General features: G+C 33.2%; 1 protein-coding gene across 3 annotated transcripts in view; it reads right to left on the bottom strand.

Moving 5' to 3' along the window:
• Amph (amphiphysin) overlaps positions 1-27,217 on the bottom strand; it is a 110,311-nt gene that overhangs the window by 8,399 nt on the left and 74,695 nt on the right. For all 3 annotated transcript variants that reach the window (XM_088271356.1, XM_088271355.1, XM_088271357.1), the window contains exons 2-4: positions 3,467-3,602; positions 2,382-2,572; positions 523-627 (exon numbers count right to left, since the gene is read on the bottom strand). In XM_088271356.1, coding sequence (XP_088127482.1) covers positions 523-627; positions 2,382-2,572; positions 3,467-3,602 — 432 coding nt within the window. The remainder of the gene's footprint in view (positions 1-522; positions 628-2,381; positions 2,573-3,466; positions 3,603-27,217) is intronic.

Below are 27,217 nucleotides of genomic sequence, written 5' to 3'. Positions count from 1 at the left end.
GTAATTCGTGAGTGAAAATTATAGGCAAATACACTCAAGAAAGTATATATATAGCGAATGTTAGCGGGAGAACAGAACGAGGGCCAAAAAGACTTGGCACGATCAGATCAATCAGATCCTAAAATGTGGTGGTGTCAAAAGTCTGCATAATCGCAGGGCATGAATGAATCAGTGTATGGATGTGAAGGAAGCTAGGAGTGTTTGTCAGGACAGAAGAGTTTTTTAATTCTAATAATTATTTATTACCTTGAAGCACTAGACTGAATATCTTGCGTTCTTATAATTGACAATCAAGTTAACACTGCACCCAAACAATTTATTGCTCCATCGTTCAGTGCGGATAAGGGTCGGAATTAAAATGGAAGAAAAAAAAACATCTTCATTCATCCAAAGTCTAGATACAGATTATAACTACCACTTTATCTTTAAATATTTGCCATTTACGTCTGAGGTTGATGGATGTGCCATTTTTTACAAACCACAAATTATGCTAGCATTAAATCAAGACAATGGAAATATTACCTTGACATCATCTCTCTTTTTAGCTGCATTTGCCTGTAGTCCTTGAAAACTGTGCCTCTGGCTATCGTAATCTACTAATTTCCGACCACGTTTGTCTATTTTTTTCTGAAAAAATTAAATTGAATAAAAGATTAACAACATAAATATATTTTCAATGACGGTTGGGACACATTTCAAAGATATCAAAAGTAAATAAATAACATCTAACACAAATAAACACCTATTAAAAAAAGTAGGCACCTACTTGTAAAATATCATAATGGTGTTGAATTTTATTCTATGTATAATCCATGATAAACTTATTTTCATTTACAATATTAATTCTTTAACTGTCATGGAAAATAATTCCAGAATTTATTTTATTACAAACTAAAGGATTAATTCATGTATCGGTAGTAAAAAATATAATTATTTATTGGATTTTAATGCATATAATTTGAACTTGTTTTCATTAGCTGGGTGGACAATGGAATTTTCGCAATTATGGTTTTCAAATATTTACGAATGAATTTCCATTTTACGAAGTTGCTAAATCACACACAATTCTTTAGTATTTTATTATAAACGCAAAGTAATAGGTTAAAAAATTATTACTGAGCAAAACTGTTATATTGGGTACTAAATATTTTAAAGAGCGCTATTATGTGAAATCCTCAATATATATTTAGGGAGAAAAATCACAAAAATGTTTTAATTAGAAGTAAGTGTTTGTACGCTTAAGTCTATGGGCAAAAATATTAAATAAAAAAGATAAACATTTGTTTTTTATCACTTGAGTGACATTGTTACGACTAGTTTCAGAAGCTACAGATGCTTCCATCTACGGGTTTGAATTCAAGCTTCAAACTTTGTTTATATTCAAACCCGTAGATGGAAGCATCTGTAGCTTTCGAAACTAGTCGTAAAAATTTCATACTCAAGTGGTAAAAAACAAAGTTTGATTTAAATTTAATCATGTCGTACCACTAAGTGAATGGCGAAACAATAAATAAAATATTCATGTAAGTAATTTATATTTGAAGCACTGACATTGTGATTTTCTATTTTATAATTAAAATGTAACGTTGTTTTAAAATCACTATAAATATATTATTATAACTTAATTATAATGTCTACTGGTTTCGAAGCTAACCGCTTCTAAGTCTTGATAAAGAAGCGGTTGATATTTTTAGTGCATCAAAAAACATCATTTAGTCAAAATTTACAGAGCACAGGGAAGGTCCTTTGAGGTATTATTTTACAAAAATGGCGCTATACAAATTATCCAAATAAATTACTACAGTAAACCTCCCTATAAGGTTGAAATAGGTACCGCGTTATGGAAGGAGACTTTATAGGGAGATTAATGTTTTCAAATTGTATTTTAATTTTAAATGACTCTATTTTATTTATTGTTTCGGCATTAACTTTGTGGTAAGACATGTTACAATGATTAAAGAAAACACTTCGTTTTTTACCACTTGAGTTTTATTATAGACTACATGTTTCAGAAGTTAAACTTCCATCATTCAGGTCTGTATAATAACTGATACTGTTATTATACAGACCTGAATGATGGAAGTTTAACTTCTGAAACATGTAGTCTATAATAAAACTCAAGTGGTAAAAAACGAAGTGTTTTCTTTAATCATTTTAAATGACTCATTTCAGTCATTTCCACAAGTTAGAATGTAAAAATACAATTTAAAACATTAACCCCTTATAAAATTTCCTAAGATAAAGGGGTACCTATGTCAACGTTGTAGGGGTATTTACTTTATTATGCAAATTGACAAGTCGGGCAGTTGTCGATATCCTTACTTAGTGTACACACCACAGGATGTAGACAGGGATACAGAATCAGGGATGGATGCACTTACCCTGGTCTCGGGGAACTGTCCCTGGTAGGTGTTGAGGGGAATGAGGACCTGGTCTCCGAGCTTGTGGGAGAAGTCCTGCCAGAGCATCTCCATGTTCTGCGCCTGCGCGTACAGCATCTCGTGCCCCGTCCAGCCGCTCTCGTACACCTCCGAGATGGCCTCCATCAGCGACTTGGACGCTGTCTGCACCGCTGGAATGGCATACATTACCAATTACTATCTTTGTTTCCTAGAAATGTAATTCCGTAAATTGCCAATTGTTAACATTATATTTTATAATTTAATACATATTATTACTACACATGGATTACAGGATTTACACTTTTACCTTCTATAATTCTTACAATAATTTAGTTATGACTTATTTCCCCTTAAGACCCATTTCTTATATTGTCTACCATACCATCATACATAAACCTTTGGTATATTAACAATTTTCTAAAACAATTTTGATAAAATTATAATATTATTCTATGACTATTCCTAGTTTTATAATCATCTACATGACTATTTGATTAAATTTCATCCATTAAATATTTTAGCATTTGCTTATGGCATTTTTTTGCACAAATATGATAAATATGAAAAAAATTATCTTTCTCACCACCTTGTATTACATGGTACTTTTTACAAATTAAAAAAATGTATATTGCTCATGGCGGAGCGCATGCTTCTTAACAGCTCAAAAATTATTTTACAGGTACTGCAAGCATTATCTTTATGAAATAAACTATTAGCAATGTGTGCTTTCTATTTTAATTTATTTTCCATTTAACTAGACAGACACAGCACGGCTGTCCAAACTCATTTTTTTGTAGTACGTTTTTTTTGCATTTTTGGACTAAGTAGATTCTACTTAGCCCAAAAATGCAAAAAAAAACGTACTTCAAAAAAAATGTCCCTTACTGTGTTTTAAGTTTGGACAGCCGAGCAGATACAGCTAGTTTATTAATAAAACTGTAAAAAAAGGGACATAAAGGAATTTTGTAAAGTATGACAGACAGCGAAGATTTTTAAACTAAGATAGGAAGTAGATGAGAAAGTAGGGAGGATTATGAAAAAAAGGGATCTTTATTTCTATGTACCTCTGATACATCTTATGTAGTTATTGAATTCCTTCTGCAGTCTTGTCGCTTGGTTGTGCTGCCGTGTGAAGTTCTGGAGATGCTCGTCGAATATATCATCGGCGGTGCGGTCCACCTTGCCCAAGTTCTGCAGAATCTGCAATCAAAAAGTATTTGTCTTTTAATTCTGTCAAAAAAGATACTTCAAAGAAAAAAATAGGAAATTCAATTAAAATACCCCTCGAATAGGACATATCACTCACTTCTTTCAAGAACGTCATAAATCAAAAAACTTGATTTTTCAGGAGAACGTTTTTAAAATTTAATAATATAATACAATGTATTAAAAATAAATATCAAGCCACTTAACTAAACTTTTTACTGTACAACAGATCTTTTTAGGTAAAACCTGAAGGTTTCTTCCCCATTTGAAAAATATTTAGTATATTTAAAAAAATAATTGAACAATACCTTTTCTTCAAAATGCAAAAACAACACTTTCTGTCCTGTGGCGGGTAAATATTAAGTTAAAAATATGCCTCTTTTGCTGGGATATAGTACATTTTCTGGGCATTCCGAAAACATGCACAATTGAAAATTGACGATTTTGAGAGATATGTAAAGGTAGAAAATTATTTCTATTATTATAAACGTCATGAAAATTGAGCCACAAAACTAATATACCCAAGAGAGGACCTCACAGTAAGGCCCACAAATCACAATTTAAGGCAACGAATGTATAGAAGAACTACAAGATCCATAACACAAAACACATAAAATAAAATCTAACACATTTCTTTTGGTCAAAAGATCTTTGATAATTACACAATAAAGTTGTACAAAAATTTAAAATAGAAAAATACATGAAAGTACTTTTCATCAGTGGATAATAGAAATGGGCAGGTCTGAAATAGATTGCATCATTCAGCCATGTCATATTTGATTGCATAAACAATTTTCTTAAATTTTAATTTTATAAATAACGGGAAAACTCAGTGAGGGCATATTATTGTAATCTTTCATTTGAAATTATTTATATGAAAAAATAAATTGATTAAATTTCAAAGAATTTCATCAGTAATCAGAAAATTAACCATATTTTGTATAAATTATGTATAAAGTGACCGCTTAAACTTAAATTTAACTATTCAGACTTCCATATTCTTCTTCATCTATATCGACATATCAAAATGTAAAGTAGGAATTTAATAAATTAAGTGAAAAATATTACAAACGCACCTCATTGTTTATATTTAACGTATTGCTTATGTAGTTAGCGAAAAACAAACTCAATAAAATTCATTACGAATAGTTTTAACTATGCATTATGTTCGTGCATAATGGCATTGCATGACAAACTAAAACAATGAGGTAATTAAACATAATATCATTATTATATCTGTGGCATGAGAGGGTTCAATCACAAGGTGATCACAAGGCGTTAGCATAAAGTCCATATTTTCCAATCACAAGGTGATCACAACATATAAAGTCCACATGTGTCGGGTGGTGGTCCCGTGGCTAGTGTCGCAGACTCTTGAGTCAGAGTTTCTCGGTTTAAACCCACTTTATCACAATTTGATACTTAATTCTAATAATGAGCCGCTTAGGCTCACAGAAATAGTATGAAATTGAAGTTTTTATGTAAATAATAAAAACGCCAATACCTTTCTTTAAAAAAAAAGAACAAAAACAAAAAATTATTTTTAAAGGACACCGATTCCAATGGGAAGTTAATCCTTTAACAACATAGTAAAGATAACTTTAACATAATTTTTAAATGTGTACTTCTGACGACATTTGTCGCCATTTCAACCGGTTGTCGATCCGTATAGTCGGGAGGATAAAGGTACCCAAAAAATTATGATTATTTGTTTTTTATTTTTATTTTTATAATTTTTATTTTCAACAAGTACCTAGAAAACGTGTCAATAGACCCCCTAAAGCATTTAAAACGTTTTTAAAGTGAAACTTTTCAGGCGGCGATTCGATAAACGATAATTGGACGAGAATTGAGAGTGAAATTTCAAGTACGCGTCACGTTTATTAGGCAAAATTCGTTACAAGAGAGGGAAGAAAGATATTACATAGAAAGAAAGAGAAAGTATAATGTCGTGCACCTGCTCCTTGAGAGTTGCTGTCACTTCGATTAGGTTGTTGTTTCATAGATTTAAAACATTTTCTAACTTAGTAACTAACTAACCACCACGCCGCTTTCCGCAGGGGTAGGCAAAGAGAATAGAATGCCACACTACTCTGTCTTTGCAATAATTTTCGCCTCATCCACATTCATGCATCTCCTCATACAAACCCGCCGATTATTTCGACTCCTAACTTGACCGCTTTCAAGTATTTGACATACCTGATCATGCCAAGTTTTTCTCGGTCTTTGTCTGTTCCATTTTCCAGCTACATTCGCTTCAATTTATCATATTGTTTTCTCTTTATTTTTTATTTTCTATTTAACAAGACAGAGCCACAGCGACACGTGGCTGGGTACAACCAGTTAAAAATAAATAAGTAAAAAAAAGTATGTCAAATATTGATTTCAACGTGTCTGTCTAGCCGGAAGTGCAATGTCCGATGTTTTGTAAAAAAAAAACACACACACATACACACACACAAAAAAAGAAGGACGTCACAGTCTTGTGATTTAGACCGCGAAATTGAAGAATGCCAAAAATTAAAATGTCGAGGAAAGTTGTCTATAATATGCATAAAGTAACGGCAGACCCACGTGATTCTTCGGTAAGTGGAAGTTCGCTGTTTTTTTCCACAATGTTTTGTTTACATTTGAAATACAAACAGAAGTAAAGACGTATTGTACTACAGTAAACCCCCCTATAACGCTGAGGTAGGTACCGCGTTATCGGAGGGGACGTTATAAGGGGTTAATGTTTTAAATTGTATTTTTTACATTTTAACCAGCGGAAATGACTGAAATGAGTCATCATTAAATAAAAATACAATTTAAAAACATTTAACCTTCATAATATATTCTCTAATAACGCGGTACTTATCTCAATGTTATAGGGGAGTTTACTATATATATATTTATTTTTTATACAAAAAAAACCAAAAGGATATTGTAAATCCTTTTTTTATGTATTTTGTATCTTTTGTGTTTAGTTCATCTGTGTCTACTAAAAAAATCTGGATAAAGTTACGAACGAAAATGAAGGGACATGTTTTTTTAGATTTTGACATTTTGAGATTTGATTACGGACTTACTACCAAGAAAACACGACTGCCGCTTGAATTGTTTTATCAGCCAGTAATAAATTGTACTCGGACCATTGGCACAACAGAAAAATCTATAGTTCATCAATTAATTATTCATTAAGTGTATAATTGTTAATTAAGTGTAAATATTAGTTTTTATACGAAATGTCATATAAGCTAAATTAAGAAAAAAAGTTTATACACTAATCGTTCAGAAAATGTGTGTCAAGCGTATCTTAAAAAAACATTCAAACCTTAAATATGTACATAAATAGAGAATAAATAAAAATAAATATCAGCGATTAAAACCGCATTAGGAAAAGTTGTACGTTTATAACTACTTTGACACGAATAGACTAAAGTCACTAAACCAACGTGCCTGATATCTCGAAATGCTCAAAAACGGAGTAATTAGGTATTCGGTCGACATCTGCAGATGAGAATGGGGCCTCCATTAGTGGTCGGAAGGCGGTCTGACGATGTAAGGAGTTCGTGGGCGGCAGGTTTAGCGGCGTCCTTATAAGGCGCGATGCCTGGTGACGCCATCGCGCCGCCAGCGAGCGAGCGCCGGCTCGAATCCGATTTTGAAACAACGTGTGCGACAGCGCGGGCGGATTTTTATTATATGAGAAATATGGCGGATGGCTCGAGGATTACACTAATAACCAAACGGAGCAGCCTTCGACAAGTTGGTTTTGAAAAAAAAAATCGATAAATTTGCGGATAAAATCGATTATGTAAATGGTCAATAAACTCAAAAATTATTTTTTTAGCCAATGGCGGCAATCGGTAGAATATTAAATCTTCTACGGATTTGAGCTTTGTTGAGAGATTTTTTAAATTAAACTGTCGATCAGCATAGCGAGTTTTGCAAGAGTATTCATTTTTCTATTGCATTTTATTGTTAACTTGACGAGTTTTGGCAGATTATGTACAGCGTAATCTGCCAAAACTGAGGTCACAATAAAATATGGAACAAAGGCAAAATAAAGGAATGTGTAAATAAATGATCAAGAGTTAATTCTGTAAAAAAGTTGAAACTTTAATTTTTTTTCTTTCTATTTTTTGTGTGCATATTAGGTTAAAATGGATAAAAACATTAAAATGCATGTAAAAAGAACTCCACCGACAAAATACACAAGCTAGCTTGGTGGGTCTCTGCAAAAAAATATTTTAAATATGTTTATAATTGTTCTTTAACGTAAATATTTTAAGTATGTTTAAAAACGTTAATATTTTAAATCTTCTACCGATTGCCACCATTGACAAAAAAACTTATTTTTTTAACATAACGTGGTTTGCAAGTGGACTACTCATATGTAATATAATATGCATTTATTGCAGGTCGTAAGCCCTGGGATGCTCCGTCACATGTTGAGACTCCTATAATGAATATGGATTTTACCTACGTCCTTACATCTGGTAGGTACTTGAGTGGCCTTAAAATATTTCTCAACAACATGAACTAAATTATATTTTATAAATATTTGTGGCAACAATGAAACTGATTGTCTGTCATCATTCGGAAATATCTACATTTCTAATCGTCAAATCGTCAGACAACTTTAATGAACCGCGCATTTATTTTCGTCAGGGCTACAAGAGAGATTGATGTATTATATTAAAAAAAATAGTAGATTAATAAAATATTTATGACAGGAAAGAAGAAGTGATTTTTGAAGAATTTCTTATTCTTTTTCTGGCCTATATCCACTCTCAAGTGGTGTATATGGCACCGCATCTGTGTTAGATCGATTGATATTATACGGAGTCAGAAGGGAAAGAAAATAGGAGAGGAAAAAGAGAATAGAAGCAATGACAATGGCACTCGGGATGTATAGCCGTACCAGCTTAGTATTCGGGTATGCAAACTCAAGTGCTCTAACTATTGCTGCTATTTTTTAGTTAATTTATTCTGACCAGATAATGGAAATAAGATAACTATCTGGTCAAATTATAAGCTTAAATAATAAAAATGAAAATGATATTTTCTGGCGTTTCTCATGTGTGTGATTATAATCCAGGATTTGGACCTCACGTACTAATAAAAGAGTTTCTGCTCAATAAAAAGCTTCTTTTCATCTCACCAATAGATGTCTCTAGTGAAGTTCTAGTGATTCAAGAACAATGTTTTAAAATTGGTTCATATTTATAAAACTTCCAAGAATTTGAGTAGTGTAGTTTTGTCAATAATGGGTAAAATTGGTGAATGTTACACGTGTGTAAAGTGATCACTTAAACCAGCCTATGACAGTCGTCAGCCCCGTAAATGCCCAGACTTCCATATTCTTCTTCATCTTTGATGAGATTTCAAAAAATAATATAATTAATTCTGTATTTGAAGGCGTGTTCTGCATTTTCCTACAAGAAATGTAATTTAGAAACTTAAGTAACCCGTAAAAACTGATCAAGGGAATAATGATCGGGAAAGTGAGAGGCAGAAGAGGTAAAGGCAGAAAGAGGAAGTCCTGGCTCCACAGCACCAGGAAATGGACCGGGATTTGACGGCTTGGAGATCCCTTCGCCCAGACGAAGGGTCATCCAGGATACTTCAGTTGTCGGCCAACGTTCAGTTACTGGAGAGACACCAGAAGAAGAAGATGATTTTATTTTTATTTTATTTATTTACGGTTCACAAACAATGAAAAACATATTACAATAAACGAAATACAGTGCAATACAGATAGTTTTGATGTTTTTCATCAATTACATGGGAACACAACAAGCTTACAGAAACAATAAAGGTGCAGGTTAAACACATATATAAACAATAGTAATTTGGTGGTAAAAAAAAGGGTAGTAACAATTAAAAGTAATGAAGTAAGAAAAATAAAAATAAAAATTAGAAGTAAAAATAAAAAGTGAAATTAAACTACGCTACATAAGGTATAAAATTCAAGACTCCACCAAATTGGTGAAATCAATTTGAAATTGATTTCACCAATCCGGTAATAGTCCTCTTGTATTTCTCCGTGCCATCATTAAATATGTCGATGGTCACATTATCAGTATTTTCTAAATTATTATACAATCTTAGCATCCTAGAAATGGAGTTAAAGTGTGCCATATTATTGTTATATACTGGGCGAGAAAATGTGTTGTGCCTCCTTAATCGCCGAGAGGGAACATTCATCGCTATCTTCTCGACACAAAATGCTGAATCAATGTTACCATGGATTATATTATAAAGATACATTAAGTCTGCAATTTGTCTGATGATGATGAAGATAAAAAGCATTGACAGTTCATGTATGTTTATACTCTATATTATGTAAAACATATAAAATGCACCTATGGCTGAAAGGGTGATAATGCTTGGTTCGCTCAGCAGGTATGTGAGAATTTGTCTGGCTTCTGGTATCGGGAAAATGGTCCAACAGGCCGCGGAAATAGGGTCGTGACACGCTTTAATTAATTCATAATTAAACTGCTCAGGGTGTTGTACGTTTCACGGTAGAAAAACGGCCATAGTCTATATCAGGGCTGTCCAAACTAGACACGATCCTGGGCAAATCCAAATAACTAAATAGACAAGCTTATTTTAAGCTCTGAAAGACACTTTAGGAGAGGATAACAAAAATGTAATCCGAATAACTAGATTGGAGGGCCGCAGAAACAGTTAACTTGCTAAAGAACAAAATAAGAACAAATACACAGTTAAGAATTTCCTCTGATAATAGTGACGGAAAACTTGTTGCCATATGAATAAACATTTCATTCATTTATTTCGGATGCTATAAAAATAAAATAGTGTTCTACGTAATAAATTTTGTAAAAGCAAAATTTTTAAATTTGCGATAGACCAAAAACACCACGCGGGCCGTACTTTGACTTGTCGTTTTATGTGCCTGTGATAGGTGTTTTTGTTATACCAAACATTGCTCATGCCAGACAGCGTGCTTCTTGCTGTCTTTCAGCATTATCAATATTTTCGATTGCCTTATTTCATAATTTAAAAAAAATCATCGCTTTACAAGCATTGTGAAATTAAACATTTAATATAATATTAAAAATTTGCGCTTCGTATTTTCATTATTTTCCATTTACAGGGCTGAGGCGCAGCAATGCGTGGCCGGGTGCTTTTTTTATTCTTTATCTTTTAACCCTTATCAGCTTCGAATGGTGCACTGTATCGTAGCGACACACTGTTATCTTGATCGTTAATTGCATGAAGGCAAGGTGATCAGCCCAGCGCTTATTGTACCAGTCCACAGTGATATTGAATAAATATGAGATTGAAAATGGACCATATTTATTTTGACCCCTCTAGGAATCGAACTCGGGACCTCCAGAACGGTAGCAAAGCGCACTGACTACTGCACTACGGAGGTGGACGGAGCTAGTGTTTAATAAATAAATTTATATCGCTGTCGTTGTTGTCAACTTGTCGACTGATTACATTACTCAATTCAAGTCCATCACCACGCGACCTTATCACTAGGAATGCCTTTGTGAGTTCAAATTTGCTGGATCTGGCGTGACACGACTTCGTGAGAGCGATTCAGTTGATTCCCATTGTGAACCAATTGCAACGAATTGTACGTTCATTCAAGCGCCACTTGAACCCTCGCTAACGTGATATTTGTGTTCGAGATGCGGGCGTGTAGCACCGGACATTAAAACACCAAGGTAAAACTAACTAACTAAGTAACCATCACGCCGCTGCTGCAGGGGTATGCAGAGTGAGCAGAACGCCAGACCACTCTCTTTCCCAACATTCTTCGTCTGTTCAACATGTATGCACTCCTAATACTATTTTTTTTCAGTTTTAGTTATATTTTCGTATTTTGTTTTTACCTTATATTTTTTATATTTTCTCATTTGTTTATTTTAAATATACTTCTTACCTTATGTTTTTCTCATTTATTTCTTTTAAATATGCTTCTTGTGCCTATTTATTATACCTGTTTATTGTTTTTATATTTTGCCATGTATTAGTATTAATTTTGGTTATTTAAAAAAAACTTTTTTGTTACTTTATTATTTGTGTTCCAGTCTTGTTAACCTTAATCCCATGTCCCAAAATGAAAAATAGGAATTACTCATCGGGAATATTATATGTATATTTGACCTATGTGTGTAATATGTTTTTGAAAAAAAAAAAAAATAAAAATATTTAAAAAATTTTAAATCCTTTTTATTTTCTTATTTTGACGTGTTTCAAGTCTTGTTCATTTATACTATTGTTCTGACTATGTTTTTTTTATTTTATTTGTTTGTTTTTACTGTATTCTACACATTTCTTTTGTTTATTATCATTTTACTTTTCTTATTTACTTAGTTTAAAATTGTTGTTATTTTGTAGGTAACTTGTTAATCTAAATCCTAAAATGAGTAATGTAAATTACACATCGGGAATATAATATATGTTAGGTACTCTTATGTAGCTAACATGTTTAAAAAAATCAGACATTTAACTGCTTACATAATATTATACATTAATTTGCTGTTTTAATATGATAATATGAAGGTAAGACGTGAAACACAAAGTACAGTCGAACCTGGTTACAGGAGAGCCCAAACCACCGGGACATTTTTCTTTTATAAAGACGTATTTCTTTTACATACATGCCATTTTTCAGAGAAGTAAAATGGCGGGAATTTTCACATAAATCCAGGTCTCTTATATCCACGTTCGACTGTATTTGCATTTTTTAATATAACATACCCGGATGCAACCGCTATTACGCCAAAACAAATAATGAACGCCGAAAGTCAAGGCACATTAAAATAATAAGCGTGAAAGAAATGTTTTATTTTAAAAATAATAAGCTGTTTTATTTTTAAACAGTCGTTTGATTAAACAGTGCACTTGCGTCCGACGGTAGGAAGGACTCGTATATCGTGTGTACTTAGTTATAAGTACACTTTTATCAATGAGTATGACTGACTTCCTATCAATAGGTCACTGACGTCGGAAAAGTTCATATAAATAGTGACAGAAAAGACGATAAATACGCAAAGAGATAAAAAAGCGTCGAGGATAGTTGGATTAGCGTTATCTAATTATAAATGAGCTTTGTTTAAACAAGCAGCAATGCTTCAAATATAATTTAATATAGAATATTTCCAGAGAAATATTAATGTAGACGTTGCATTCTAATTTGCGCGTGACCGTACATATTTTTCTTCTTCTTCTTCAAACCCTTATCCGCACCCCGATGGTGCAAAGGTCACTGCATCATATAAACTCAGTGTTATCTTGATCTTTAACACATGAAGGAAGGGTGATCAGCCCGCTTCAGGTACCAGCCCAGGGAAATATTAAATAAATATTAGAGTGAAAAATTACTTATATTTATTTGACCCCCCCTGTGAATCGAGCCCGGGACCTCCAGTACGGTAGCCGAGCGTTATGTTTAAAGAATCAAAAATCTACTTAATGATCTATAAAACCTTGTACATAATAAGCTAGGTAAATAATAAATGTAACTCCCATAAAAAAAAGTAAAGGCCAACTGCAATTATTTTTGGAACTTTCAAATTTCAAGCTTTTATTTTGAAATGTTAGATCTAAACTTTAAATACGGCTAACGAGAAATAATACTAACTAACTAACTAACCATCACGCCGCTTCTCCGCAGGGGTAGGCAGAGAGAATAGAGCGCCACACCACTCTGTCCTTGCAAACATTCTTCGCCTCATCCACGTTCATGCATCTCCTCATACATACCCGCCGATTGTTACGACTCCTAACCTGACCACTTTCAAGTATTTGGCATACCTGATCGTGCCATGTTTTTCTCGGTCTTCCTCTGCTTCTTTTCCCACTAACACTCGCCTCATAAATCCGTTTTACCGTTCTTTCCTTACTCATTCGTTCCACATGTCCAAACCATCTCAACACACCTTTCTTAATTTTATCGATAATGCTTATCTCAGCTTTGCGTTCCTTCCTTATTTCACTATTCGCACATCTATCATACATCGTTTTGTCGCACATTCTTCTGAGAGATCGCATTTCGACTGCATATTAATACGAGAAATAATACACGGTATAAAATCATCATAACTTAGGATTGAATAAAAATATGGTAACAAGCATTTAAAAAATCGAGGTTACCATCCGACACAAATAATTAAACGCTTAAGAGTAAATGCGTATACGGTAAAACGTTCACCCACATACATTTTTAATTATCTAAATATCTAAATAAATAAAAAAAACTCGAGATTTACAGTGACATATATAAGAAGATATCAAATTTCATTACTTTTTAGAAAAAAAAAATACACCGCATATAATTTTTCATGCAAGAAACTGTTTTACATGTGCAATTAAAAGATTTTATTTATTGATATAGCAACAACTTTGCGGAATAACATGATGTATTTAAATATAAAAATAAATCACTTGTATGAGACCACTGACACAGACTGAGAAATCGTTTGATTTCAGAACGTGAACCGCCGCGCTAGAGGTCGATCGTGCTTTTGCGCGCATTTAAAAAAATAATATACACATGTTGAAATTAAAATTTAAGTTTTACTTAGTAAATACCAATATTTCTTAAAATCTATTGTGACACTGGACGGTATTTGAATGCATCGAAACACGTTTCAAAATACATTTTAAGAAATAATGGTACTAAGCAAAGTATAAATTAAAAACGGATCGATTTTACCACAAAGTGACTGCCGATTCAATTAATGAAATGATACACGACTAGTTTTAAGTATTACAGATGTTCTCATCAACAGTTGAAAAAATGTATTTGAAAATCGACATAAGAAAACTTGTATACAGACGTTGCAACTAAATGTAATTACATGTGTATGAACATATATCTCAAAACATAGTAACATACTGCGTATGACTTGTATCGTTTTGATTTTCAAGCGTGGATATGACGGTAAGCTCATAAGGAAGGGGAAGACTCGACAAGTGTCCATATTAGGGTATTGATATGTTACACCCACCCATCTTTCGACTGGTCACTGTATCTAATGGCGAAACAAGCTCACACATTCAGGAAATGTTAAATTAATGTAGAATTTAAAAACAACGCATGAAAAATACAACGTTGAAATCCTAAAAGCCATAAATAAATTAGAAATTCATAAAAGTTTAAATAGCGATAGAGTAAAACGATTTTTATGTTTTTATTTGTATGTATATTTGGCGTTATATTTGTAGAACTCCTTTTTAATGTATAAATTAAATATTAAAAATCAATCACTGACTTTTGAGGTGGAGACTGACCGGAGCATTTCGTCGTAACATAACGTCGTAACATCGCTCACGGCGAGCATTCGAAACTATGGATTGAGCGCTCGGCTCGGTGTACTGACTGCCTGAATGCTCGCATCGTAACGTGTTACGTTACGACGAAATGCTCCGGCCAGTCTCCACCATTAGAGTCTACTAAATTGTATTTTATTATTGACGTTTGAATTTAATTTGTGACAATTGTTTTGCCTTGTAATGAATGGCATTTCGTTTTACTGTACGTACAGTACGACAGTAGTTTGAAAATGTTATTATAAGGCGAAACAGTTGTCACAATAAAAAAAGTGTTTTTAATAAAAAAATACAATTTAGCAGACTCTAAATATCAGTGTTTGATTTTAATGTTTTATTTATAGAGCAAAACGATTATAAAAATCGGGATCAAATAACGACTATTTGGAAAAGATAGTTATATAATTTTATATGGAGATTGTATCGAAACGCGTGATATTTTTATAAATGGACACTGGACAACTGGCGTTACTAGCTTGTGCCCATAAATGAATTGATTGAAACAGCTAGTTCTTACTCCGATTGTGTTACCTACGTATATTGTAGATATTATGTCGGTTCTCACTACTAGTAAAAAAATATTTTTATTCGTAAATCTTGGAGGCTGATTTCTTACATACCTTAAATAAAAATGTGTGTGTGAAATTATACATACATATATCGTAATAAAGTTATTTTCACAACACATACGTACGATATAACAACGATACGAACAACCGTATACGATATGAATTTTGGAAGCTGTATATGTACATACATGTATTTATTTTATAATTGACAACTTCTTTCACACACGTGTTCTCGGCACCATCTATTGAGTTGGGTATTTTTTTTATTTTTTTTTATTTTTTACTAATCAGAGATTACAAAAAATAACGAGGATTAACAAGGAGGTCGTAATACACTTTCGAAATTTCAAAAATATTGGGGACTCCAATACCGGCACTTTGTGCCAATAATGACACATAAATTTGTCAAGAAAACCATAATTCGACACTTTGCAAAAACAATAAAATGATTACGGTATAATTAGAGTAAATTTACATTAAAAAAAATTAAAACTCCGATTGATTCGGTAGTCACACTGCGGTAATAAATATATGTTATAAAATTTAACATTTACTCTGCATATGACACTAATTATTATATTATGTTGCGACACGCGTTTCGATGTATCTAACGTGATAATAAGTTAAGTGCATCGAAACATGTGTCGCAATTAACATTTTGTGGGTTACCTATATTACATAATTTTGTGTGATGATATTAAAAAGGACATTGACGTATAATTTATTATAAGAAAAGAGCCGGAATTCTAAATAAAAAATAAAAAAAAAACAGACAAAACACTGGCAGTATTATTGGGTTATTTTACGCAGACGAGACGAGACTTTTGAAGAAAGCAGAAAGTCAGGCATTTCTCACGGAAAACCTGATTGCTAATTCTAAACTTAACATGAGCAAGTAATAAAATAAGAATGATGGCAATACTAATTTTACGTTGTCAGATAAACGTGATAACTCATTACTGAAAGAAGATTATCTTTAATAGAACAATTTCATGGATCAGAAATTCCTTTCAGCATTAAAAGTGAAAGTCTCGCAAAGTAATACATTTTCATTTTTCATATTTTCTACACGTGAGAGGCCATCATGCAACCGCTATTAAAATAAAAGACGAATTTAGCATAATTATTATTGCAGAAAATTGTTTGTTGTATTTATAACTATTATTAACTACAATAGTCTGCTTCAGGTTAGCATATTACGATTAAACAAGATTTAGTACTAAGTTGAAAATCGTAAAGCTCTTTTGAGACGATTTATCATAAAAAAGGCGCCATATAAATTAGACATGGGCGATCGAGTTTCAACCCGAATTAAATAACGACTCTTTCAAGAAGTTGTTACTTAAATCGGTCTTTGGATTCGATCATTTATTATTTGTGTTTATTATAAACCTTGAGATATTGTACAAGCAAGCTAAGATTTGTTTGGCATAAACATTATATAACTTACAATAAAAGATAATCATGCCAATCAGTGCACAAATTTTATTGCGTTTTGCGCATTTTTAGCTCCTAGCTCGTTTGATAACATGGCATCAAAAACGTAAGCTGGAAATTAATATACAACGCGAAAAAAAGAACGGTTACCTATTAGTCATATCTCTATTTGGAATTGGACTCTTCAATCGTTGCAACAATTTATTATTGAAATTTAATATGTATTCTTAGAAGAGTGATTCACTGGCTGAGGGCAGAATCTCTATATTCGTGTCTGTTCTGGAAATATAACCCGTCCGAATATCGAGGGACGGCTGTAATAATTGTACATTGCACATTGAAGTGGTTGGAATCGGATCTAGCTAACTGAACTAACTACTAACCCTTTTCACTGCCTACATAGGGGCACTTCTAGAAACTTGGTGGTGGTTTTACAAATATGTATTTATTTAGATTGGCATTGAAAACTAATAAATGTAAATTCACAGTAAAATCGGGATACAATTTTGTTTCGCATTTTCTAATAATTTTCATAAGTCAGTTGATCAAATAAAATGGCTTTACAAGGGAGATCTGTCGGGAAGCCTAGATGCTTGTACATCTTGGCCATGCTCCAGCCCAAGAAGACCGAGAAGAACGGGGAAAATACGGCGGCTCCACTTTCCTCCTTCAGACTCAGCCGATTGACGACGTTTTTCTATAAAATTATTTTTATCTATCTTTATCATTATTATATCATAATCCACATCTGTATAAGCGCCCTTGAGGTAGTATTTTACGAAAATGTCGCTACAAAAATTATCCAAAATTATTATTATTATTATCAGATCCGAGAATGCAGTTTCCCAACCGCATTCCAATGCACATACATACCTGTACTTCAGTACAGGTATGTAGCTCTGAAGAATTGAGTGCCACAGATTTGTTTTTATCGCTATGTAAACAGCTGATACGGAGATAAAATTAATTGGGAGTCACATGGTCGGCAACAGATAAATACATAATACGCAGGTACAACGTTATGTTCGTCTCAAGGTCGGTACACTGCGATGACAATGGCATTCATTGGCCATCGCTGCTGACTGAAGCAATAAGCAACGATGCTAATTGCGGTAACGTTGGACCGACGCTGTGTACCTATTGGATAATGTGGATAATAGGTACGGCAAGTACGATAATATTGGAGCAACTGGAAGTCTCTAGTCACGTGAAATCACGATATACGTAGGCACATCGGTCGTGTAGAACTGAAAATCTTGCTCGGTCATAATTTCAGGAGGCCTCAAAGGTTCATACGGCATTTACATTATTTAGCTTAAAATGAAAAAAAAACTAACATAAAATGACTATACACACACATTATATACATAAAAACCTTAAATATAAAAATTAAACACTTGTTTTAGACCGCTTTTGAATTTCTTAATAAAAACAAGAATAGTTTAGATATACATTAATTAACTCAAAAAGTGGTGTCATACATGTGTTTTATTTTTGTATACGAACTGTATTTTCACCTGTTGACGAGAACATATTGTAGTCATACAGGAGAAAGTGACCAAGTGCATTGTTTTAGAAAAACGTGATCATTGACTATTTGATATCTTACTAGCTTAATATTGCCCTGAAAAAATCCAAAAAGATTTTAAACTTGGAAGTATAATATATTGACTTGGTAAAAATGACTAACTGCATTGGTGTTTATTTTCTTGCCAAGTAAAAGTTACTTAAATGGCCCTCCTGAACATTTTACGTTTTGGTAGTTGGTCACTTTCTCCTGTACGACTACGATATGTAGTTCTCAAACATATTAATATTTACAACATTTTGAGTGTGTCCAAATACTTGTTCACAAAATCTGGATTATCTCCAATTACAGGAGTTATTTTCAAGAGTTATTATAAGAGTTTCTGATTAATAAAAAGCTTCTTTACATCTCACCAATAGATGTCTCTAGTGAAGTTCTAGTGATTCAAGAACAAGGTTTCTAAATTGGTTCATATATAAAGTTCTTCCAAGAATTTGAGTAGTGTGGTTGTCAATAATGGGTAGAATTGGTGAATGTTACACGTGTGTAAAGTGATCACTTAAACCAGCCGATGACGGTCGTCAGCCCCGTAAATGCCCAGACTTCCATATTCTTCGTCATCTTTGATGAGATGTCAAAAAATAATATATTAATATTTTTTAAAAATGTTTATTATATCAAAAAGTATTCTTCTACAAGTGTATATTTAAAAATAAATTAAATCATATTGAATGATCAGGTTGAAGATGAAAATACATTTATTGTGTATAAATTGTATATTATCATCGAAATGTAACATTAAGAAGCCAAATAAAATATAACAGATAAGCTCTGAATACAAATTAAGTTTTCATATTACAAACGGAGATACCAGCACAACTTTTAAACAGGTACATTTTACACATTTTTGATTCCTTGAATGAATACGTAAACGTTCTAAAACAGTACGCTGCATTGTATACCTACAACGTTAAAAAATATTTATAAGCAAAAGTCCTTGAAAACTTCAATGAAAAATAAACAGTGGCATTGGGAAACAAATACTGAGAGATCTTCTGTTTTTAGCGAGCAAAAACTACTCGTTGTTTATTTTCGTTACGCTTTACTTCACCACGCTGACTGCTGACTAACTTGACCATGCCGCGCTCGTATTCTTGAATCACGTTTAACCGTTTAAGTGCTGAGAATCGATATATCGACTGGTAATTTTGCCGAAAACGCAGCCCGTCGGTATGGCGACAATGACGCCAGTGTATTTTGGCGGTCGAGCTCGGAAGTTGTGTCGCAGCGCGCATCTAAAGTTTAACAATAATATTCACAAATTAACCACCCTACCCTTGGGTTATTTTCTGAGTTAATTCTGTACAAAAAAAAACTTCTACAGAATTATGAAAACAGATTTTTTCCCATAATAGGTGCTTTTAGGACGGAACTGATGTACTTTTTCGATAGCGTGTTCCCTCTCTGTGTCTCGCATTAACTATTTTTGGCACAGGGTTCAGCGCAATGGTGCTGAAAAAAGACGCGTATCACGTACGTTCCGGTGTGTTGGGCGGTTAAACTAATTTTTAGTAAATAATAGATATTTTTTTAATAAAAATCTATTGTTTTTACCTTTACAAGGTCAGATTCGTCTAACAGTGATTGTAAACGATTGTCAAACATCGCACAAAATGTTATACCCAAGTAGTTATAGCGACGATGTAATTAGAATGTTTAGGTGCCAATCGGAGGATGTGCATTGATAGTGAAAACTCCGAGGACGAGCCAATTTCACACGACCTTGGCACATTCTTGTGAATAAATTTTTGTTTTTTTTTTCTTCATAAATTGCATTTATTTTTAAATATGTATATAATTATGTTTATTTTAAAATGCTATTTCTTGGGGGAGTTTGGTATGTTCTCTACCAATACCAGAAAAAAAACTGAAATCGGTGAGTATAATTTTTTTAATTAATGTTTTACTTAGTAAATACCAGTATTTGGTATTTACTAAGTAAAACATTAATTAAAAATGGATAGATTTTACCACAAAGTAAATTACCTTATATTAATGAAATTTTTTTTTTACTGATTTTGTATACACCTAATAATAAAGGACCATTTTTACAACAACAAAAAAAGCCTTAGCACTAAAACGGTTGACAACCTATTTTAAATAAGACGAAATTCTTTCTAACGCATTTCATTTTTCAGATTTCAGTTTTGTAATGACACGTATTGATGAAACTGCATTTAATATAATAAACAACTACGAACATATATAGTTTTTTTTTACACCTTTTCCCCACCTTTTATAAAAAATAATATATAGTTATAACAAACATAATCAACAGATTTCTATTCACAAATTCGCTATCAATGGATGCCAGCTAACATCTGAAACATCTTGAAATAACTTGTACTATAAATATTTTGAACCTGAAAAGGTTTTCCAAACACCAGTAAAATTCTTTAGGAAAATCGTCGAGTTCATAAATAGACAGTCACAATTCTTGCAGGAATAAGGTGTATTCATTTAAGAGCCTTCACTTCGTGATTACTACGACTAAAAACCTGAAAGTGTCCGCCTCCCTAGTGTAATGGTCAGCACGCTCGGCTACCGTTCTGGAGGTCCCGGGTTCGATTCCCAAGGGGGGTAAAATAAATAAAGGTGATTTTTTTTCACTGTAATATTTATTCAATATTATCATGGACTGGTACCTGAAGCGGAGGGCTGATCACCTTTCCTTCATGTGTAAACGGTCAAGATAACAATGCGTTAATATGACACAGTGCCCTATGCACCATTGGGGTGCGGATAAGGGTTTTATTATTATTTATTAAAAACCTGAAAGTAACTGACCATCAGAGTGAATAGAACGCCACACCAATCAGTATTTGCCAAAAATTTTAGCCTCTTCCATATTCATGCATCTCTTCATACGTAAACGCAGATTATTCCGACTCTTGACCTGGCCACTTGTTATTATTATTATTGTTATTATAAAAAAGTGGTCAGATATAAGAGTGGAATATATTTATTTCTTGGGATAAAGATGGGATACAGGATGTAACCGAGCTTAGGAGCGAAGGACAGCAATATAGAAAAATGAGAACATGGAACTTGGAACATGGAAATATTGCTGAAATATAGCCAAATTTATGTGAAACGGTGATGAAAAATTGGGTCGATAGAATGCGGAATGCCCAGAAAAGTCTTGGTACTCACATAAACAATGTTATTTTTCATACATCATGACATAATGTTACCTTACAAATAAAGCAAACAAAATTGTCTCACTGAATAATGAGTTTTTTTTAAAAATTGTATCAGTCTTAATGGAAATGCGTTCTCTCAGACAAATGTGTGGCAAAACGATGTTTGATAGATGTTCGAATGATAAAATAAGGAAAGAATGCAAGACTGAGATAAGCATTATCGATAAAATTAAGTGTGTTGCGATGGTTTGCACATGTGGAACGTATGAGTGAGGAAAGAACAGTTGAACATATTTGAGACGAATGTTGTTGGAAAAAGAAGGAGGGGAAGACCGAGGAAAACTTGGCAAAATCAAGTGTGTCAAATACTTGAAATCGATATAGGTATAGGTATATACAGGGTATAGGTATATACAGGTGCATTATATTGCATTTACATTATGAAAAAATATATCTACAATGTTGTTAGAATAATCATCCATCATTATGTATTCTTAAACGTCTGCCGGCGACGCGACGTCCGAGGCGCTACGGCGTGGAAGTGATTGATAAAATCGGTACGCGAACAAAAAAATACTTCGGATACTTGTACGAGGTCACGATATGTATCGCAATATAAGAAGTTTGAAAGTTTCTCAAAACGGCGACCTCGCCGAAAATATTTTTAAACAAAACATATCTTTATTGTATTTTAATATTGTATCGGTACGTACATTTGCGGCATTAAGCATGCAAATTATTTTCATACGGACAAAAGAGTAAAAAAAAAAAAAGATCTTAAGTGGAATGCAGTATACTGATAATAAGTTATCAGATTAATTTATTTGTAATTTGGACCAGTTACATTCTTTGATATATGAATATAATATTATACTTATAATGGACACTTTTCTACAAGCAAATATATTTTAATAATATTTTATGCTCGTCATAAGAATGTTTTCTTTTTTTATAAATACTTAAGGAACGATTTATAAACAATAACCAAGTGTAAACGTACCGTAAAGTGGGTATACATTGCACCAAAATGCTGCAATTTTTCAAAAAATTGTCTATTCAGATCAGGTTTTTTACTGTTTCTGAGGTTTCAACTATTGCAATGTAATAACACATATACCTGTAACATGTCTGATACGTTTTTAAATTTTTATCTATTTTGCCTGTATTTTTTTTTATATTTATATTTTGGTGCAAAGTATCCCGGGGTAAAGTACAACTTTGCACCATGATATTTTCTCTACACTTTTCGTACTAGAATCCAAATTGATGCAAAGTAAAGGCTATCCTACAAGTTTTGTTGAACCTTATGAAGGGTTTTGGCTCACAGTTCACTAAATGCAGATTGTAATATTGTATAATTATGGAAAAATAAGACACTTGATAGAATTTTTTTAAAAAAATATTGAAAAATCTAACAAAAATGTTTTTTTTTCAATACTGAAGGTTTCAAATTATATAAAATAAAAGGTGGATATTAAAACATATCGTACTACATAGGTAATAGGAATTATAATTAAATTAGGTCTAAATATGGTCAAGTTCCGGGACGGTAAAGAAACCTCTTTTGGATTGCATTTTCGGTTCTTTTATGGAACCCGCTACATCCTTCCAAGAATATTGAAGAAAGTCATCCTTCATCGGCCACTTCCACGATTTGAGACTCTCCTGCATGGATTTAACAGCTCTGTCTTTCTTTATTTCCAAAATCTGTCCCGGAAATTTTTCTCCTTCATAATGAAATACGACATATTCTCCCACGTTCTTTTTTACTGGTCCTAATGAAACGGAAGAACAAATACGATAGCTGGTTTCAGTCATCGTTTTTGTTCTTCTCCCTCTTCCTCAAAGCTTCCGTGTGAACTATAATCAGTTAATGCTAGACATGCTGGAAGTTTCGATGCGGAAGGTGGGATCATTGATGTAGTTGGTTCAGGTAGCATTTGTGTCTCGTCAACGTTCATTTCGACATTTGGATCGTGAGCAATGCTCTTACCTGGTTCTATCGGTATCGTTTTCCTGCGTTTTAAGACTGAATTCTTTGGGTTGAATCTGTTTTCTTCCAAAAACATCATATGCTTTTAATGGCAACCGATTAAGCAACTGACTAGTTTTAGCAACAGTCAAGGTTTTATGTCTTTGCAAAAATGATCTTATCCATTCAGAGCCTGGTACGTTGTTCTTTAATATTCGTACTCTTCTGCCAAATCTATCCAAATAGGCTATTAGAATGTAGCGAATGTTAAAAACACTCACTGGGAAACCGTACTCACTCATGTCTACTATGCAGTTTACGAAGGATTGCTCTTCGCCCTTGTCACATATCGGAGGTTTTCCCACAGGTTTTGTGTGCTGACCTTTGAGCTTATAGTTAATCGTCCTTCTGGGGATTTTGAAAATTTCTTTAGCCTTTCTTTGACTGATTGTACCATTTCGAATGGCCTCCAAACACTGCTCCACTCTCTTCGGTGTAAAATCGCAGTATCGTCTGGCATAAGGCCGCTGTTTGTGTGTTCTTGACATTTTTGAAAAAAATAAACCATCAGAAATTAAGAAAGTACACAAAACCTATAGATATTTAGCAAACATGTCAAGTTGTATTAGCCGTTTTAAGACTTTTCATCAAATTAATTAACTATGGCCTTTTGTGGATACTTTGCACTTGGTGCAATGTTACCCCAAATGTGGTCAATACAAGTCCGTTCTTAAAAAAATATTATTTTTACATAAACTTGACAATGTAACTAAAAAATACAGCATTTGAGAAAAACAGGGCCTATCTACCTACGATTTAGAGACCACTCACTTGTTGTAACTAGTTTCAGTATACTGATTCCACTGGATTTTTTCGGACACAATTTTCAGACAGAAAACTTTCTTTACGTTCGGACAGGAAAAACGCATTGAAGCAATAGCGACCGACTGTTACTTCTTTAAAATAAAAAGTAGATTGAAGTGCCATCTATCAGAAACAATAGAAAGTAGAATGAAAAATGACATGTATCAGAGATGACCAGCTCTACAATATCTTTACAGAAGGTGGTGCAAAGTATCACCCATGGTGCAAAGTATACCCACTTTACGGTATCTAATTAAATTTTGATTATTTATTAGACACGGCATTCTTAACCCTACGGATGACATATCGCTCACTCCTTTCAACAACGACGTATATCAAAAATCGACAATTTTCAGTTTTGCATGTTTTCGGAATGCCCCGAAAATGTACTATATCCCAGCAAAAGCGGCATATTTTAAACTTAATGTTTACCCGCTACAGGGTAGAAAGTGTTGTTTTTGCATTTAGAAGAAAAGGTATCGTTTAAGTTTTTTAATATAATAAATATTTTTCAAATGGAGAAAAAACATTCAGGTTTTATCTAAAAAGATCTGTTGCACAGTAAAAAGTTCAATAAGTGGCTTGGTATTTATTTTTAAACATTTCATTATATTTTTAGACTTTAAAAACGATTTCCTGAAAAATCAAGTTTTTCGATTTATAACGTTGTTGAAAGGAGTGAGCGATATCAGTATTATAGGTATCTCAACTCGTGATGAAACATCTATCGTTTTTAATGGGAAGGAATATGAAAGTCTCAGAATCAATGAGGCATTTGGATGGCTTAAGTGACCATTTCATACACTTGTGTAACGTTCACCATTCTGCCCATTATTGAATATACATATTGCATTAATTATAGAAGCTCGTTTGTATGCAATGCCGGTGGATTTCCGTCACATCATAGTTCTTACTTCATAGATCTGGAGTACGGCTTATCCTGGCGCCAGCAGTTGAGCACCCATCCAAGCAATTACTTGAACTACTTCTACTACTACTACTACCATCACGCCGTTTCCCCGCAGGGGTAGGCAGAGAGGATGGAACGCCACACTCTTCTATCCTGACATACACTCCTCGCCTCCTTCACATCCATACATCTAGTCGTACATGCCCTCAGATTACGCAGACTTTTGACACCGCCAGATTTTAGGTTCTGATTGATCTGATCGTGCCAAGTCTTTTTCGGTCGTCCACGTTCTGTTTTCCCTCTCACATTCGCCACATATATTTTCTTAGTCATTCTCTCGTTATCCATTCGCTCCACATGTCCATACCACCGTAAAGAACTCTTCCTAATCTTTTCAATTATTCCTCGTTCAGCTTTACATTCCTTTCTTATATCGTCGTTTTTAATTCTGTCATACAATGATTTTCCACACATTCGTCTGAGGGAGCGCATTTCAACAGCGTTCACTCTGCTTTCATCCTTCCTTTGCCAGTTCCGTGTTTCGCTTCCATACATTAGTGTCGGTACTAGCACGCCGTTGTGAACCGCTAGCTTGGCTTCCATGGACATATTCATACTTGAACACTGATTTCATATGTTAAAAAAGGTTACGCATCACTATCTGCCAAGATAATTATTGGGAGACGTTCGTGATTTGTGTCGTTAAAATAGTAATTGAATATGATAATGCACACTGCAGTGCATTTGTCGCCAGTAAGTATATATATTAATACCATGTACTGTACACTGAAATAATATAAAATCAATGTGGAATCACACATGTGTGTGGAAGTGCGATCATCGACCGGGCTAATTAAATAAGCCGAACTAAACCGATGTGCTGATCCATGATAAAAATATAAGTAGGGCACAATGAATTGTATGGATTGCGATAAACGCAACAATAAAGCAGTGTAAGCACATCGTAATACTGATTTTAATATAATTATCACAGTAGTTGGTTAAGTTTTTAACGGTGGTAGATACATAAATACGATCACGAATTAGGTAACTTAACGTTTACAACATTTGAGTGTGTCCAAATACTTGTTCACAAATCTCGATTATCTCCAATTATAGGAGTTATTTTCCATATTTTTCAGTTATTCAATCAGTTATTTTTTCAGTGATCCCTGATTGGGTTCTATTTTATAAATGTCAGGCAGCTGGTTAACTCGGGTATAGGCAATATATTGTAAGGACCTTACTCCAAACTTAGTTGTGTTTATCGGCTCTAAATGTATTTTATTATGTCTTCGTGTATTATAATAATGAATTTCTGTGTTGAAAATTAGTTTGGTGTTGTTGTGAGTCGTTTTAAACATAATTGTTAAAATTTATCGTCCGTTTAAAATTATATCGTATTGAAGAAAGCTTTGTCAAAAAAACATTGTACGTATCGGTCCAAGGGCTTGATTTCCAGCACCTTTTTCATCGACAAATTAATAAGATAAATTGTCTTTTAGCAATATAGAGGGTGTGTTATATTTTTCAGCACCTAAATATTCTTTGTGAATGCAATATTACTTTACTTGCGGCATTAGACATTTTTTTTTAAAAAAACGTTACAGGAAAAAACAGATACCGTAAATTGATCAAATACGGAATTTGACACACATTTCGGTAAATATATTAAATTTATTAAAAATTTTTCCATCAGGGTGATCGTTGGATAATTAAGAACGGTATGTTAAACATTGAAATAGAACCCACATGACTTGAACCAGTTCAATACACTATTGGAAATAACGAATATATAAATTAATTACTCCTGTAATGTACTTTA

The sequence above is a fragment of the Brachycentrus maculatus genome, unplaced genomic scaffold (genome assembly GCF_059751285.1).
Source record: "Brachycentrus maculatus isolate JH-2025_06_01 unplaced genomic scaffold, ASM5975128v1 h1tg000438l, whole genome shotgun sequence".
Lineage (NCBI taxonomy): Eukaryota > Metazoa > Arthropoda > Insecta > Trichoptera > Brachycentridae > Brachycentrus > Brachycentrus maculatus.
Note: the sequence above shows the minus strand (reverse complement) of the source record. Positions and strands in the feature narration are given on the sequence as shown.